The sequence below is a fragment of the Pipra filicauda genome, unplaced genomic scaffold (assembly GCF_003945595.2).
Source record: "Pipra filicauda isolate LSUMZ 115617 unplaced genomic scaffold, ASM394559v2 scaffold144_size1929842_pilon, whole genome shotgun sequence".
In the NCBI taxonomy this organism is placed as follows: Eukaryota; Metazoa; Chordata; class Aves; order Passeriformes; family Pipridae; genus Pipra; species Pipra filicauda.
The window spans coordinates 694,768-714,151 of NW_024103929.1; the positions used below are offsets into that span (position 1 = coordinate 694,768).

The 19,384-nt window shown below is 36.9% G+C and overlaps 1 protein-coding gene across 7 annotated transcripts in view; it reads right to left on the reverse strand.

The window, feature by feature from the left end:
- Positions 1-19,384, reverse strand: part of PUM2 (pumilio RNA binding family member 2) — a 71,456-nt gene that overhangs the window by 40,603 nt on the left and 11,469 nt on the right. For all 7 annotated transcript variants that reach the window (XM_027723283.2, XM_039378715.1, XM_039378711.1 and 4 more), the window contains exons 2-5: positions 8,033-8,101; positions 1,688-1,793; positions 1,209-1,396; positions 401-573 (exon numbers count right to left, since the gene is read on the reverse strand). In XM_027723283.2, the coding sequence (XP_027579084.1) occupies positions 401-573; positions 1,209-1,396; positions 1,688-1,793; positions 8,033-8,083 (518 nt within the window). In that variant the 5' untranslated portion in view covers positions 8,084-8,101. The remainder of the gene's footprint in view (positions 1-400; positions 574-1,208; positions 1,397-1,687; positions 1,794-8,032; positions 8,102-19,384) is intronic.

Below are 19,384 nucleotides of genomic sequence, written 5' to 3' on the forward strand. Positions count from 1 at the left end.
CACTAAGAAAATCAGAAGGAAAGTTAAAATTCTGGTAGGACTTACTCTCTACAACAACACTCAGATGCAAAAGTTAGAGTATTAAAAAGAAGCAGAGAGAGAAAGGGATTTATTTGACACTAAAAGGGTTAAAAGTTTTCATCTCTCCTTAATTCACCACATTTAAAAGGTACCCGTTTACTTTTAATAATAACTATGTTAAGATGAATTTGTCTCATGAGAAGTGACACACACATTAATGACATCCTAAGAAACATGTGGCACAGTGGGAAAGGGAGGACTTGAGGTGGAAAGAATCAGTCTGCAGCTGGGTAATGTTTAAAGCTGACACACAAACCAGAACTGTAATAATGCCCTTAAGAGACATGCTCGTCTTCTTGAGAAACAGTTAAAAGCTTACTTAAAATCTTTGCAATCGGCATCCATTCCATTTGGCAAACCTCTGCCATTTATTTTAGTAACATCCTCATCATCTCCTTGTTTAAGATCTCTGTTTTTGTCCTCCTCAAATGGAGAAGCCTTGCCTTTCTGATCTCCTTTCTCAGGTCCATCTGTTTCAGCATCTCTAGTGCCCTGAGGAAAAAGAATCTGTTTGATTCTGAATATTGAACAGAACACAATAGGAGCACCACAAGGTGACCTAATTCTACACTACAGTGCACGTAAACAATACAAACAGTTTGTTGTCAATGAAATTGCATTTGGTGGGTAACTTGGTCGTCAAGTTTCAACCACATGCAATTAATAACTGCCAAAATGTGAAAAGGAATGCCAAGATTTATAATGGAAGAGCTAACTCAACCTTAACTATAGCGGTGCTGTTAAAGCAGTAACACTTTGAATTAGATAAAAGTTTATTTTATACAATTAAAACATCCAATTACAAAACAAACCCGCATGAAAACAAAGAATAGGAAGAACTAGAATAAAGCCCATCACACATTTTAAATTAAGCTATTTGCAATCTTTTTCCTTTAAATAATGTTTTTAGGAAAGCACTTTAAGACAGCTATTTAGTCAAGATTCCCAAACCACTTCCCTCTTCTGCCCCCTCCAACCAAGGAAGACAGACAAATAGCTACTACACACTTGCTTCTAAAGAGAAGAGAGTTAAAAAAGAAAATGGACAAAGAGAGTAGAAAATATAACCATGTAACAGAAAGACCATAGCAGGTAACTAAGCAAGCTTAACACACTGCATTACTTACAAAAGCTCCTTTCCTAAACCGGGAATCCAATTTATCAGCTGGAGAGGAACTTAACACATATTCTACCATGCTCACTCCAAGGCCACCACTTTCTGATCGTGGAGACAATACAGCATTTACTTCACTGTTTCCATGAAAACCCTGTCCAGGCTTTCTCTGTACCATAATAGGTTGGGACATAGAATGGTCTGTTAAAAACAAACAAATAAATAAAACTATTGTATTTTTTTAAAATACCATTTGTAATGTTTTTGCATTTCATTACAGCAGCAATATTAAACAAGATCAAAATTAAATGAAATAAAAAATTCCAAATCACAAAGCGTGACTGACACACAATCACCATTGCAGTATACATTTTCACAATTAAAATTAAAATAAAATAAAATCTAATACACAATTACATGTTTTGATATTTTCTTTGAAGAACATTCAGTAATCCTGACTGATTTTTCAATACATATACAACAATCACTTACGAGGAGTTCCCCATGCAGTCTCTCTCCACTCGTCACCAAGGAATATCCCTTTTTGTCCATCTTTTGCTGAATCATCAGGTTCCCAAAACTTTTTGGCAGGTAAAAGCTGTTAAAAAGAGAAAACGTTTTTATCTAAATATGCCTATAAATGGGCAGAAATAGCAATACTTCTAAGAGCATATGCAAGTAATTAATTTGACATCATAAAATCATAGAATGGTTTGGTTTGGAAGGGACCTTAAAGATCATCTAATTCCAACTCTCCTGCCATGGGCAGGGATGCCACTCAGGTGGCATGCCAGATCAGGTTGTTCAGGGCCCCATCCAACCTGGTCTTGAATACTTCCATGGATAGGGCAGCCACAACTTCTCTGGACAATCTGTGTCTGTGCCTCACCACCCTCCCAGTAAAGAATTTCTTTCTTACATCTTATCAAAATCTCTCCTCTTTCAGTTTAAAACTGCTCCCCATCATTCTATCACTATTTGCCCTTGTAAAAAGTTGCTTTCTCTCTTTTTTGCAAGTCCCCTTTAAGGCTGCAATGAGGTCTCTTGGGAGCCTTCTCTTCTTCCAACTGAACTACCACATCTCTCTCATCCTGTCTCTACAGGACAGGTGATCCAGCCCTCTGATCATCTTAGTGGCCTCCTCAGGACCTGCTATAACAGGCTGACATCTTTCCTGTGCTGAGGCCCCCAGAGCTGGATGCAGCACTCCTGGTGGGTCTCACTAGGGCAGAGCAGAGGGGCAGAATCCCTTCCCTCGACCTGCTGCTCACGCTGCTGCTCATGCAGCCCAGGATATGGTTGGCTTTCTGGGCTGCAAGCACACACTGATACCAAAGTCAGTGTTCAATAAGGCAGCAGGTATTGCTGAGGAATAATATAACACTTGAAAGTTACTTCCTGTTACAGCTGATGATATATAAAGGAATAGCCAAAATGACTGCAACAGGACTGAGATTCTGAAGCTATGAGGGAGAAATACAGAATATAGAAGCAGCTGTGAAAAGAGCAAATCAAATTAATCCCAAATCAAGTCAATCCCCTCAGAAGCCTTAACCAATAGTGCCTTCTTTCCAAAGGCTCAAAAGCTTGGCTGTTAACTAATACTGTGATGATAACTAGAAACAGCAGCAGTTCATTGTGAAGTTCTCTTCACTCAGAAGTGCATCACGTTACAAATTCTAGGAAGTGACTAACACACACAGTAGCAGATCAGCTCCTTTAGACCACAGGGTCTAAATCAGTTACAAATCAGTGACACTCAAATGTGAAGTTCTACATACAAACAATGCCATTGAGCTGTATGGTTTTTTCATTCCTATTTCTAAAGGAGAAAAGTGTCACATTAGATCAGTATCACTTCTTGTACTTCCTTCAGGACAGAAGGACTTAGTGGGACATGACAGAAGCATCACACAATACCTCAAATGTCAAGTTGTCACTTGCATTTTTCTGCTTTGGTCCTCTAACTTCTCCCATCAGTAACAGTACAATTGCCAAACTCTACATATCATACTTCCTCTTCAATATGTAATTAAAAAACTGTACTCTCAGACTATATATTACATACTTTACGAGGTCCATCAACTGAAACTAAAGTGAAAACAACTTGAAAAAAATATTGGGAAGAGCTCTGAAGAAAGCAGCATAATCCATCAGATTCTGTATAATGTAATGCTGAATTTAGAATTTTAAATTTTGTAAACTTAGAAAAAACCAAACAATCTGATGAAGCTGTTTGCAATAAATGAGTACATTCTGGAAATTTGTTTCTCCTATAACTTAAGTGACTAAAAAACTCTTCTGAACATGATGGCTGTTGAGTATGAGCCTTGATGAAACTACTAACTGGAGTATTTTTTTAGATATTTCTTAGTTTAACACTGAAAGAACTTGCTTAAAGAGGAGGAGGATAAGATTGCAATTAGCAATTAGTACTGACACTGCAACAGAGGTGACAAGAGTTCCTCTGGAGTAACTTCAGGATTGCTGTTTTTCTGTGCTGTCCAGAGTTCTTACCAGAAACAAAGGATTTTGACTAGCTAACATACTCAGATTCATGGTTTCCTTACAGAAGTTCATTAATACAGAAGGATTCAGGTTGAACGATGACAAACAGTCAAAGCTCAACAAAACCACAGGAGAGTACCATCCTTATGACCTGCCCTGACAGAGACGCCCACTCTCAAGTGCACTGTAGAATCACCACCAGGTGTCAACCAAACACACTTTGGGAACACCAGGATATTAAGTTTACCCCAAATTTAAGGCATGAAGTTAGCTATCAGAAGACTAAGAGAAGACTATCTCTAGCTAAGAGAAATAGATTAATGGAATCTTACAACTGCATTTCAACTAAAAGCAAAAGATTACAAAATCCAGATCCGCTTATGCAATCTACACATCCTTTTTAGCTTTGCATTTGTAACAAGTTTGCAATACCACTTAATTTTCATTTTGTAGGTCAGCGGTAGAACGGAAAGCAAACATTTAACGGCATCTATGAAACCTTGGTTTTGGGAATCACATTTTATTTTCTAAGGTAATTTCAAGTATGTGTCCAGCTGAGATGAAACACAGAAGTGAAGGTGTCACAACCTAACACAACCTTGCCAGAATAAAGCAGATCTAGTAATGTATTGGGTGTCATAAAATGAGAATTACCTAAAGTATGCTTTCCCTGAAATTAGTAAATTCTACTATCAGACAGGTGTTTAGAGAACTCAATGTTAAAAACAATAAGCAAATTTAGATCAGAACATACTGAAATACTGGGTTCGATTTCAAAACAGAATCACAGGATTTCTATCAAAGGAAAAACTGTCCACCGGTAGAAAGCAGCAATAATCCTCAGTGCAAAAGTTTTGGGGGGATTTTGTTGTTGTGAGGGTTTTTTTAGGTTTTTTTTGTTCTTTTTGTGCTTGTGTTTTGCCTTTTTTTTTTCCCTTTTAACTACTTTCAAATTCCAAACAGATAAATTCAACTGCTTGCAGTCTTCATGTACTCTTTGGTACACAAAGAATACAGAATATTTTTAACACAAAACATAAAGCATCATCCATACCTCAAGAGGCTAAATTTAAATTACTGAAGATTAAACAGAGGTACAGAAATTATTTTTCATTAAAATTTCTACACAATAAAGATATCCCTCAAATATTTAAATTAATGTAATATTTCAAAGTTTACAATATTGCAGCTTCCTGAGGGGCAGTGATTCAGTTTTATGATTTACTTTTGACTGATGATGGATAGGACATACACTATGCTCTTTTTAAATAGATATTTTAGCTATTGGATTGTCATACAAGCAGCCCTAGCAGTTGTCAACTATTTAACTGTGGAATAAAAAAAAAGTAGTTTTCAGAAAAACATAACAACTGTCTATCTTTGACAGACAGGACACAATGTGCACCTGATTAGTTCTACTGAAAAGAACTTAATCAGGAAGTCACCACAAGCAAACACAAGTAGTTAAAATCATTGTGCTTTACCCTTTGATAACGTTTTGTTCAACATTTCCTGTATTTAATCCAAGAAAGAATAAGCTTTACAAAGATACATCCAAATCTAACCAAAAATGATGGAAAAGGTTGTCACATTTGTTACTAAGTTCTCCCAACAGTACACTAAAAAGTGTCTTTTCCAGTATCAGCACTGATCCCTGTTAGGTGTCTGCCAGATCAACAAAGCCCTTTACTTCACATGAATAATAACAGCCGGTTATGCTAAAGCTGCCTCTTAACCAGCTCTCTGATAAGTAACAGCACAGTCTTGATTACTGGCTCTTGAATTTAAGATTTTCAAATTATTTTTTAAAATTTATTTTTAGGATCAGAAGTTGATCCTATTGAGCTGAATGAACACCTTAGCTGAATTTCTCTGCATGAAGTTTTGGCACTAGAAATGAATACTTTGTTCCCACAACGAAATGCATGTGATTCGACTCTGTAAGCTAATATAAGAACAGACATTACAAAAGAAGATTTAGTTTTATATTGTGTTTGGCACTAAGTTTTATGTGTGCCTGCACTGGGTCACACTAAAGGTCCTGAAGCCCACCATGCTGGCCCTGAAATAGCGAACAGATGCTTAGAGAAATAGCACCACGTGTCCTTGTTTCTTCAGAATATTAACATGACCTTAAGGGTCACAAACAGATTTTGGGAGCTGGAGCCAGAAGCATCATCTGCGTATAACCAATCTAATAGCTAAAAGTTTAGGAGACAATCTGCAATACAGCTAACAAAACTTCAGCCTGTTCTTTACAGAATAAATTAACAAAGAATTGAGGGACAGAAACAGATCAAGGAAGCTGCAGGTCTGGCTCGTGTTACATTGTCCTATTTCTGATACTGACTGATACCAGGCTCCATCTGAAAGCAGCTCACATCAATAATAAACAGAAGGATTACCATACATACATACATTACCGTACATAACATTTCCAAAATGTGTTGTGGTACAATGAAAGCAGATTTCATACTCTGTCCTTTACATTAGCACATGGAAGAGATACTTGCTTGACGATTCACAGACAGTCCTGATTTTTGTAATGATATGAAAAGTAAGACTTAACAGCCTCCTAATGCCAAGTATGGACACCCAGTTGGGAAAAAGAGTATGAAGAAGGATTCGAATTATGACCAAGAAATTAATTTCAGTTCAGAGAAAAATCTATGCAGACAGAGAAAATGAGGAAGATAACCTCCCCATAGCTAGAAGCAGTTTGCTTGACATGACCTCTCTTTCACACCTTTCCAAGCAGATGGAGGGAGCACAGAAGAACATAAAACTACCAATTCTTACAAGGGTATTTGCAGGGACATTTCCTTTAATATTTTAAAAGGTTATAATCACAAGGAAGGTTAAAATAGCCATGGAATTTATCCCAGACTACTTTATTGTTGTGCAATACATTATGAAAATTACTAAGTCAACCTAGCTATGTGAACCTGTATCACCTCAAGATACATGGAAGAAACTCTTGAAATGAACAACAAAATAACCTGGTAAGTGCAGGCTCACAGTACAGTATCAATTTCTGATGCTGCAGTACTGTATCAAAGGTCTGTCTTTTTGTGTTTTTAGAAACATCTTTACAGATCCATGAAAACAAACAGAATCATGACCATGCAGAAATACATCCCTCATCTCAGATAACTTAAATGAAGTGCAGTATGGATGGCCATACATACCTTAATTTAATTCCCAGGCACGTGTGCCATCCTTCACTTTCACTGCTTTTAATCTTTTGAGTACTTTGTGGGTGTCAAAAGAACAAACATCACTATGAATTTCACCCATCCACTCTATCACACTGCTGGCACTACCACAGATACCTCACTAACATCTTTATCTTTCAACCCTGGATGAAGCAAAAACTGCTGAAAAGCGAAGTGACTGCTTAAATGCTTCATTAAAGTAAAAAAATCAAGTAAGAACAGTCATGTGTCAGCTCAGAAACATTCAGCAACTAGAACATGGCATTTGTTTTTCATCAGTCAGTTATGGCTTCCATAAAGATCACAGTCCTATCATCATTTTAAGAAAGTTAAGCTGAAATATTGTCACTTGTTCCATTATTAACTGAATTAGGTAAATATCCAGAAGACAAGAGGATCAGTATTTGAAATCTTAGTTCAACATCCATTTATTTCTTTATCATGTCCTGTCAGGGCAAATAACTGTAACATAGGTCAATTACTTTCTAAACAGCTCAGGGAACTGCTTTTGAAAGAGCCAAGTGATCCTCCTTGATCTTAAATACCTCCTCACAAAGTACACTGACTTGAAAAACCCCAAACAAATCAAATCAATAAGACAAAAAGTCCTTCTTCTCTCTAGCACTCTTCACCCTGCTTAAAATCTTCTCTTAAGGAGTAATTACCAATAAAAAAAAATAGTAAATTACCACAGATTTCTGCTGGGTATGCCAGTTCACTTTTTCTGGAGCCAAACCTTTTTTCAGATCCCAGTCTTCTTGGCTTTTCAGGAGTAGCATGCAATTGTTTCACTAACTTAAATACAGTGACACTGAAAACATGCCTCATTTCATACAGCTGCACACACTTGAAAAAAAAATCACCCTGTCGCTTCCCCAAGAGTACCAGTCATCTACCAAGACTGGCACAGACACAGCATATCCAGTCAACAACCATTCCAGTGTTCTTGCAAAGGACTTAGTTTTTCTTTACCTTAGAACAGAAATCTCCAGCTGCCTGAAAAAGCAACCAGTTCTTAAGAGAAGCTCTTTGCTTCATGTTGTATTATTCAGACTTCTTAAATTGTATCAACATTTCCAAACCACCAACTGGATTTTCAGCCCTCAATAATTACCTCTCCCATTCCCCGAGATTCTAGGGCAAGAGCTTGAAACTCATGATTCATCTCATCCACAGATCGAACCTGCAGGGGGAAAACCAAAAGAAAAATCCATTAGTCAAATATCTTTTCAAAAGCAGAGTTTGCAATACTCCAAAAGCTTTCTGACAATTGAAAGCACACAAAAAATGTGCTGCTCCATGAGCAGCATGAGTTTAGATTCCATGAACAGATACAGTTAGTGACCAGTTTAATGCACTGTGCTAATATAATAACATGAACAAAATTCCAAGAGACTTAAAACATTTTAATCTCCATATATCCGGACGATTATTGCTCACTATGGAAACCGTGACCAACACCACATTTGCAACAAATGCAAAGAAAGTGAAATTAAAGATTTGGGCATACAATATCCCTTGGAAAGGAGGTGAGCCATTGCACACTGTGTTACTGAGTACCCCTGGCAGCAAACAAAGACAAGCTCACTAGACAGATCAGAAAACATGCCAGCAATGTATTGCTTTTAAAATCTAGTAACTGACTCCATTATCACCATTTCTTGTGCTTTCTTCCAGGAAACAGTGTGTCTTCCTTCTCTGTGTCTTTGTTGTAAATAAGAAACATATAGTACTAGAGTTGCTGCTGAAACAAACCACCTCCTTTTCCAAGGCACACAGACGCAAAGCACTGGGTGCATTCTTTCCAGAGAAAATGGTTTCCACAAGGAATTTGCAAAGCCATGATAAGCTTCGAAAAACATATAAACCCAGGAAATTCAGAGTTGTTTCTTCCCCTTTCCTTTTCTCCCAATAGTGTGATGCAGCAGGTAAAGCTATTCAAGTTCAAAGTAAAATTAAAGTTTCCCTCCCAACATCAGTCTTCCCTCAGGAATTACTTTCACCAGTAAACCCATATGCTCACAGCAACCAATAAACCAAAATGAAATTACTCCACAGAGATGATAACACATTAAGAACACTTTTCAGTAGATAGTCAAATACCAGGGAAAGAAACAATCTTGAGCTTTCAATATTCAGGCACAAACAACTCCTTAGCATTGAAAAAGTGTCAATTCTCTCCAATAAATGCTCTATTCTCAAAATTCTACTCCTAAAATAGTGTTATTGCCTCACAATCATTCTAAGCCATTAACTTCTGATATTGTCTCTGTGCTTTTGACAAAGAAATTTCACAGCTCAAAGAAATCTTCCTTTAAAAAGAACAATATTGTAGTTAAGATGGACTCTCAAACCAATTCCCAACAATTTCAGTGAGACACTGAAGAGCAAATTCAGTTTTGGAGTTACAGAGTGGGCAAATCAGCACATTGACTTTTCTTCCAGTGATGCTGACTTTTAAATCAATTAGGTGGATTTTATTCTATTAAAAACTGAAAGCAGATTTTCACATAGCCTTAGAAAAGCTAAAGACATTTTTCTTCAAATGAACTAAAAAATATTCATATTTTATGCAAAACTTTTTTTAGCTCCAAGGGATAATCAAATATTTGTGCATATACACAGAAAACTAAACCATGTAAGAGCAATTGCTCAGAGACAAAAATCAAAAATTCAAATCTTGAAGACTTCTTAATTTGAATATTACAGTTTCTGAAAACATAATTTCTTCTACAGAGAGTTGAGAGAGTCCATTATCTTACTTAGGCCACTATCCATGCTGAGGTCACACACTTTAGTTTCAATTACAAATAGTAAATTAGGTACTTCTGTCTCAAAATGTAGTTTTGGTCTAACTATCTCTAAACAAAATATGCTGGTAAAGCTTGCCAAACTATATTTACCATAAACACTACTCAAGTCGAAATTAGATAAAAAAACCAACCAAGTCTTGAAGACACTTAATTTTTTTGGTTGGGGTGTGTTTTTTGGGGTGGGTTGTTTGTTTTTTGTTGTTTGTATATTTTGTTTTGGGAGTTTTGTTGGTTCTGTTTTGTTTTAACTTTCTGTGGTGATGGTGGTAGTTTTATTTGTTTGGGCGTTTCGGTGTTGCAAGACCTCATACTAAATGCTTATTTTCCACAACTCAGCCAGGTTCAAAAACATGGCCATATGCCCTTCCAAGTCTCTAAGAAAAGACAACCCAAGAATCAGGGTAAGACACAACTCACTGCTTTTTTTTTCCATGAGCAGTTCAGAGACCATTATAAGAAACTAAAGCTTTCTGAAACTGTAAATACATGCTAGTACACTGAACATTAATTTTGCTCACTGGCCACTTTCTTACAAAGGTGAAATTTAAGTTAGTGTTATCTACTGCTACCAGCAGCAAGAGAAATAATACAGTCCTTTTACTGTAGCAAAGAGGCTCTGTTTCCGTTTCCATCAAAAACAACAGCCACAAAATCCTGTCCTGTATCATAAATACACCCTTCACAGATCGTTTACAGACTAGGGAAAATACAAGCAGCACCAGTATCTTCAGGTCTTTCTTCAATGCTAACAAAGCCCTGTCACAAAAGCTATGGAGGAAAACATCCAAAATGCCAACCAAGCTGGATCTCCTACATATAAAGACATGCCCTCTCCCTGAAGGAGAAACTTTCACTGGGATTATCTGTATTTATTGTATTATGTATCTGTTATCTCTATTATGTATCTATTTATTTTTCTAATTCAATGTCAACAGTCACCCAATTCATATGTTCCAGAAATAATAATTTTTTATATATAATTTTTTAAACTCAAATTCAGAACATTAAAAAAAAACCAAAAAAACCCCCCGAAAAACCCCCAAAAAACCCTTTCTCTATTTTTATTCATACCCTGTCATCTAGAGTAATTCATAACTCACTAAGAGGCCTATGGAGCACATTGCTCAACATTTACAAGTTTTTGTCTGTTTGATTCGATATTTTTTCTTGTTCTCTCATACAATCACTCAGATTCTCCTTTCTCCATTTACCACCTACCTGGTTTTGGGATTAGTTGCTAAATCTAATCTTAGTTTTCAGAAGTTAAACACTAATTACCCTTTCCCACTCAGAGACTCTGGCAACGGTTTCAAACTTCTGATACACAACAGATCATTCCACAGGGCCCCCAAATTATACTACACACAAAACTGTCTTTAGGTATAACAATTCCTCACACATTGCCATGAAACAGGTAGAATGGCTTAAGTGTATCCATGAACTTTTTCCCTTTGACACAACCAACAGAAAATTCTGATCTTTTTCCCCTTCCACAGAATCTACATATAACACCAGCATGTATTAGTCCATTTTTCATCACACCACTATAAACAAATATTTTAATACACAGCAAAAACAAAATTATGTTTTAGTAGACTCTTTCTTTTGAAAGTTTACAGTTCCTCACACTGAAATTTAAAAAGAATTTATTATAAATCTAGAGGCCTGTGCAAAAACCTTCCTTTACTCTGTTGAGGACTTCCCCCAACTGCTTTTATCAATCCCCTTGAATGACCTTGGTAATCATCAATTAAAGCTCTTCAGAACCTTTTCAGAAGTTTTTTTCCTTCTTTTTCCATGCATAAGGGTTTCACCAGATCACACAGCTGAAATGGCTAAAACACCACAGTGGTGAGACCACCACATTTGACATGGGGAAAGCAATAGGGACACACCGGTGTGTAGCAAGGTGGGGAAGGAGCACTCGCTTGCTTAGTGGTGCCTACATGATAAACCAGTAACATGAAACCGTGTCCTCATGTAACTGAAGACAGAATCCAGGAGGTAGACTCTGGACTGGACAGTCATCTAGGATTACCACAAGAAACACTGCTCACAGTAATATCCATTTCTGGAATGCAGGCATCCAGATCTAGAAACAAGAACTCTCTCAAATAACGCTGAATCCTGCCAGAAATAAGCCTGTAACCATCTTCTTGCAAAAGCAAAATACAGTCCCTTCTTTGAAAAAAAGTCTGTGGAAAATAATAACAAAAAAATACAGTATGAAAGAGAAAGATATGACTTCATTTTATACATCAAAAGTGGTTAAAGCAGCTGACCAGAAAGTAGGAAAATCACTTTTTCTGCATTAACATATCCCAAATCCCATCCTGTCCCTTCCCTCCCAGGCAAACACCCTAACCACTGTGACAAACAAAAGGAGGACACATTTTGCATTTGAAGATGTGTCCTAGGCCAGAAATCCAACACAAAACATCTGGTAATCCCAGCACTGGGACTGGAAAGAAAGGGAAGCTTCATTTCTTGTCGCAAATGCTTCAGCTTCTTTATTTTACTGAAGGACTTCCAGTAGTTTTCTACAGGGGTGGTTCTTCTGTAGCATTTATCTTATGTAAGGTATACGCTTATGAGCTAGTTAAATTAACTTGAAAACACAAAAATGGTTGCATTTGAAAACACAACATTTAGCAATTCTGCCAGCCCTCCTTTAAGTTAAACACTGTATTGTAAAGTCACGTCAGACATTTGACTAGACATTTGAAAGACCCTAAAAAAACAATCCACCTAAAACCTCTCATATAGGTAGCCAACTTGAAACTACTAAATAAAAATAATATTTCTAATAAAAGCTAAAACATCAGACACAAATCCAGTAGGGATTCATACAAAGGCCAAGAAATGAAAACCACACAACAAGCCTGAACTGCAAATCTCCAAACCTCTGTTCTGACATACTGCAGTTCAGGGCTGTATTATAGATTTCTACTCTAGAATATTTTTGCCAAACTAGCTAAAATGTCCTTACTTTGGTTTAGAGGCCAGCCCATAGTGCATCCAGATAACAAAAGCTGTTGAGCAGCTGAACAGGCAACTACTATAAACACAATTGAACTGTTCTGTACACAAGTTGGTAACAAAACACCAAATATTTTCTGCAACATTAAAAGAAAACAAGGCATTTCTTTGATTAAAGCTGCTTTTGTGTAGATGCATCTTCTCATACCTCTTTGAAGCATCAAGGAACCAAAGGTTCTCTTACTACCAAACTGGTTACTGAAAGTTGTGCTCCCAAGTAATTCAAAGTCTACAAGTATGTCATGTTTTGATAAGAGGTAACATTTTCTGAGGGCCACATGGAACCAACTAAAACTTCTGCAGGTAAGTGACTAATCTTTCAAGTGCTGTATTTTTGGCTTTTTAACTCATATTCTCAAATTGAGCTATACTTTTACACTCTATGACCCTTAATACATCCAAATACTCTAACAAACCCAAATTTGTCAATTTATTTGGCCCGGCTCAGCAGTCTGATCTGGATCTTAATGTTCTTGTGCTTTACTTCCTTGTGAACTTTGTACTGTAGTTTGAGAAGCAATTCTAGCAGTGCTGAACACATTAACAATGACAAAAATGAAACAAATAGATTTCGAGGTAGAGTTTCTGCAGCATGTTCAAGGGGCAGGGGAATACACTCAGCAAAAGCACTGCCCAGCCTGCTGAAAAAGCCAAGTCACAAAAGGGCAAGGTGACCTGAAGAGCTGACCAAATGCTTTGCTTGCTTTTTTTTCAATAGGAATATCAATAATCTGGAAGCATGTACAAAGCAGGAAGAAATTTTCCAAGTTTTTATCAACTATATGTATCTATAGATACCTCAAACTATGCTGGATGGCCTCTCACAAGTCACCAAGTTTGGAAATTACTGATTTACTTGCATAGTCCTCTGCCAACACATGATACAGAGAGAAACAGGGTATCACCTCCCACGAAGAAAAGCAGAGGAAAATGATGGACATCTTGCCACCTGTTTCAGAGCTATGTGATGATGGTTTGCTGGTCTAAAAGGATTCAGAAACCTTCGGTTCTGCTCCCAGCTATGGACTCTGAGAAATAGGCAACTGCCCTTGGTCCCCCTAAACATGAGCTCTCCCATCACGGAAGAAACTCACTTCTTCACTGCACAGGCTTTTATGCCTCTCTTCCCACCCAACGAGGTCAATCTTTGCTCTGAGACCGGCAGAACTGTTTGCACAAGTTTTTCTAAAGTACTGTAGGATGCCCTCAAGCTCAGAATTTTAATCCCTGCAGCCAAATACTGGCAGATCACCAGGCTCACATAAATTAATAATGTGTCTGTGCTGAAACCAGATTTCATAACTATTTATAACAGTTATACTGTTCGCTCCATTTGAAGAGCTGAAGTGATATAATCCAACATAAGTAGGGCATATAGTTTATATTAAATAACTTGGCAGATTTCTCAAAGTTTTTTAATTGTGTAAGGAATTATCTACTCAAAAGAGTTTCTAAGAAATGTACAGAACAGGAAGAAGAGTGACAGATGTTGTAGAAGTTTGTAGAATAAAAATTTAGACATGAGGCAGGTGATAAAAAGTTTATATAATGTAATTTTACAGAATGGAAGAAAAATCCCATAAAAACTTGTCCAGTGGGAGCTTTTGTAAACAAGAAATTATTTAAAAAATTTAATTACTATGATTGGTTAAAAAATTATTTTCCATACATTTTTTAGCTTATTATTTAAATGAGCTACAGAAAAATGTAATTCTTCGAAAAAGGGGCTGATTGGTCCTTTACTGCTTGTAAATTAACTGAAGAACTATTTTTAATATACAGGTTTAATCTTTAATGTGAAATAGTTCAGGTATAATCCCATCTAGTTTGGTAAGACTCTTCACCTTCCCCTGCTGCACTCATTGTGCACACATTGCTCTGCAACTCTCACTCCAATGCTCCTGCATAAATATACCAGAAACAAAAGAAGAAGACACTGAATATATTCAGGAAGTTTGAAAACAAAGCTGTGAATGAAATTTGAATTGCAGTTCCTGTCTAAACATGCTTAATTTAATTTGTGCAGAATTACTTACATGCACATGACTAAACTTTTTTTTTCCCTAATTTTAAAAATCTACACTTGTCTTGTTAAACTGATCAGTCAGCACCACCTTTCTGGTAATAGAGTAGCAAGTGCTGCTGGTGATGTAACAGAAGTTTAGAGGAATTTGTGAGCCAAATTTCTAACCATTACTGTTGGTTCTATACGGAAAGGCTTTGTCAGTGAGTAATAACTACACAGATAGTTCTGTACGGAAGTGTGACATTAATTTGATGTGTGGCTGTTTTGAGACATCATCCTTCACTACTTCATTTGCTCTCATTCAAAAACTTTATTTAGTAAGTTAAAAAACTTTAAAAAACCCTTGAGTGCTCCTCTGTATAAACCCCAAACCATCTGAAAAGTAAAAAACAAACTTTAAATTTCTGTTTGAAAAATTGGGTTTTTAACACCATCTAAAAAGAATGTGATTTTAAGGAATCCCATGGAACACAACTCATTTAAAGACAATATAATTCTACCAAGAAAAGTATTTTGTACATATGTATATATACACACACCCTCCCATTAAAAGTGGGGCTCAGGAAACTTGAGAACTCACTCTGACAGAATTTCCAAGAAGTAGTTTTAACAGTTTAATTTGTGTTATTGTAGAGCTGATATCACAAATGGTCCTCCCACCCCCGGCAGTTCTTGATATGTAACAATCCCCTTCTTCAGAGCATTTACTTTCATTTTCTTTACTCCAGAACATTTTTCATGCATTACATTAATTTCTTAAGGATACAGTTTTCAAGAACACCACATCAAAAACTAAAGTTCTCCCAGTAATTCTCCTGCCCAGAAGTTTCTGGCATCATGACTTCTCCCTCATGATCCAGTACCCTTTGACGGAACTCTGTTGGTGGTTTGTTTTCTTTTGGGTTTTTTCCTCCCCTGACAGGCAAGGGGCATCCAGGGAATACCAACACAGTCTGGTGTTCTCAAAGTGGGGGCTAAAACCAGAGATGAAGACACAAAACTACCTAGTCATTATACAATGAATTGAATAGCTGATAGTCCAAAAAAGAAATCCAGAATTTTTAGACTCCTCACTCCACTATGAATAAGTAGTTGTAAGAAAGGTACTGACACAACTCACATCTTCCCTGTATTACCAGCAAAAAATGACAGTGAAAAAGCCCGAAGTTTCAAATATATGCCAGCCTGCTTCAAAATCTACCTTGATTTTTTTTGAGCCTTTAAACCCTGCATAACCTCAAGGACAGCAGAGAAGGGTAAAACGTTTCTTTTGGTGTGTTTTTAGTGTCTCCCTTGCTGTAGGGAGGCACATGTGCTTTCTACTTATCTGTCTACAGCAGGTGAATGGACACTGAAAGAAACTGCTGTTATCAATTATTTCAGCTGTTTTTTAAGGATGTTCTCTTGGACAACGTGTACTTAAACTACCCATACATTTCTACAACTGCCTAAAAGCTGAAAAAAAATAGCCAACTGTAAAAAAATCCTAGAGACTACTTCTAATTCAGTAAGCCTCATTTCTAGTTCACTAAGAGCCACAGCTTAGCCTTGAACATTAATATCTCATTAAATGTTGACCAGCATAGTCCTTCAAAGGAAGTAAAAACCAGCCTAAAATAGCACAAAAGAATTCACGCCAATGACAATAAACAAAAATAAAAAAAAAATAAAAATTAAAAAAAAAATCCCAACCCAAACAAAGTAGGTTATTTATAATTCAAATTTAAGTGACAAAAACTTCATAATAAAAATTAGGTCAAAGATTGGCATTGATACATCTGTGCTACAATGGAGTTAAAACCAAATACTTCAACCTCTTCATTTAAGAAGCCAAAAATTCAAGAGCACTTATACGTAAAAACAGCTGCCCCTCCTGCTTCCCTTCAGGTATTTACCCACTTTGTTTTGCTCTTTGTCTTTAAACTGAAGAGAAAAAGCTTTCACATAACTCTTCCATTACCTTCACAAAGACACACAAGGGCCCTCTTCAGCCTGACTTTAATATAAATGGTATCAAACCAAGGTAGTTCAGAAAGCTAAATGTAGCTCCTCCATGCAATAAAGCAGTGTCATACACTTTCATAAGCCCCAATTTTAATCATATAAAAAAAAAAGCAAACAACATTCTAAACCTGCAGACAAGAACTTAGATTAAGCAAAATAATACTGACCTAAATTTTAAATATTTTCACTTTCTTGACATCTTGAAAAATGTAAGAAAGTGACTAAGAACATATGAAGAAATTTACAGCAAATGTCAAATGCCTGAATGCCTATATATAGACATTTTCCCCCAAGTTTATTGGCTCCCACCACCTTATCCTGGATGTCTCTGCAAAACTCCCCTAGAATGCCTAAAACCAGTTTTAGCTTTGGGACAAAACTCTGTAACCACACAGTAACCACATTTGGAAGGAGGCCTCACTTGTAATCCCACCTAGAAGCTGGAGCACGTGGGAATAAATGAGAAGAAATTTCAGGAGGCTCTATAAGTCGCCAGCTCAGGTCTCTGCTTCCCATGGTCAGGCTCCAAAGGCTGCTCCCAGCTCATGTTACTTCCAGAAGCAGCAGAAGCAGCAACACCACTCAGGTTTGTGCTACTGTCAGTAATTCCTCACAGACATGAACTGATTCTGCACAGAGCTACTGCTGTACAAGCACACAGGATAATTTATCTGTATGTAAATCCAAGATAATGCACAGCTGACCACGTGCAATTTGTTTGCTGTAGTATCAAACCAGACTCACCCTATGCTAATTACTGAATAAGCACTAAAGCATGAAGGAATCTGCTTCAAAGAACTCTCAGTCTAAGTGTACCACAAATTACAAAGACTGATACAATAAGACACCGAACTGGTGAAGTGAGAGTAAAGCAGCCATTCACATTCGGACACTCAACGTGTGAGCACCAGGTATTTGGATACTCCTGCACATTTCCACCTGCCTTGATGTATGTTGGAAAACACAAGGATGCTTGTGAAGATATAATAAAGACACAACTAAGTCCACAAAGAGGGGGTAGCAGTTCACAGCTCAACAGCACACCAGGCAACACGCAGTGGGTGGGAACTGGTCAAGCATCTCACCGGCCGAAACTATCACCCGCAGTTGGAAATGTCGTTGAAAAGGTCAGAAACTGTGCAGGTGCATCAAAACAGCAACTGTGACTGGAAGGAGTGATTAAGGAAAAGAGTCTCTGAACAACAGAAGTCACATGGAACAAACTTGTTTGCACAAGTCAGGTGACTGCAATAACTCTCCTCCTGCCCTGATGGCAGTTCATGTGAAGCTGCCTATTCCAGGCACTACACGCTGGAAACTACTAAAAATACAAATCAAGTATCTGCAAAATTCAACACTGTAATTTTCTTCTCTCTAGCTGGGGAAACGTTTTAAAGTATATCACAGAAAATTTCTCCATGCTTTTCTTTCAGTCCAATTACATGAAATCACCTTGCAGTACGTCACAAAATACTCCTTTTTGGCTATTTAAAATCAAAGAGAGGGGAAAAGACAGACACATTTCCTCTTTCCAGCTATGTATGCTACCAGAACTGAGAGTCACAAACAGGCAATAAGGTGGTGTCTCAAGTATGGAGGTTGTAAGATTTAAGTTTTTTTAAACATAAAAACCCCCCCAACTTTAAAATTCACTCGAAAAACTTATACTTGCCCCAAATTATACAGCACTAGTACGACAGAAGAATCTCACCAGGTACTTGCTAAGCAAGATGTTTAAACAGGGAATACAGTTTCCAGAACAGGAATCAAATATTCTTACCCCCAGCTCTCCTCTAACCACAACAGAAAATCCTTCCAGTCTAAGATTTCTTTTCTGAATTTGCGACACTTGAAAATTTTTACTTACTAGCAAGTTTGAGAAGCTGCTTACATCATACATTTGACATTCATAATCTGGATTTTTAGTTCGGTGGAGCTAAATGCTACTGGAACTAATTGATGAAAATGGCAAACTAAAAACTAAAACCACAGCAAAACTAAGAAAGACAATATTTAGAATAAAATTGTTATAGAACCTGCTGCTTGCAGAAATAGAAATAAATGATCTTTAGAACAGCTTCAGATGGATGTTAACTTTAGAGGGAGAATGACCCATCAATCAGTTGTGACAAAACTCGAGCTTTTACAATGATAAACTAGCCATTAAAGTATTTGTGTTGCACAGTTGACTAACACTTGAAAAAAGTCTTTAAAAATCTTTTAATGAAAATGATTTTGAAAGTACTTGAAAAAAATAGTTATATTGCACAATTATACTTTATTTTCAAACTTAAGAAAAAGTTGCAAAGATAGGAAATAAAGAAATGGACTGCAACCACACTTAGATTTTTAAGGACAGTCTTAAGCAGAACACATAAAATGAAGAATTAATGATTCAGGATATGCAACTCCCACTGTAAGGTCAGGAAACAGATTATGTTGTTCTCAATTTGAATGAAGAGATTATGTTCATTGTTTCAAGGGATGGCTACATGACTGTGAGGTCTCATATGGTAAATTATTTCCCAGTTTCCATTGTACAAACATATTAGTCTATCTTATTTGAACAACAAACAAAACAACC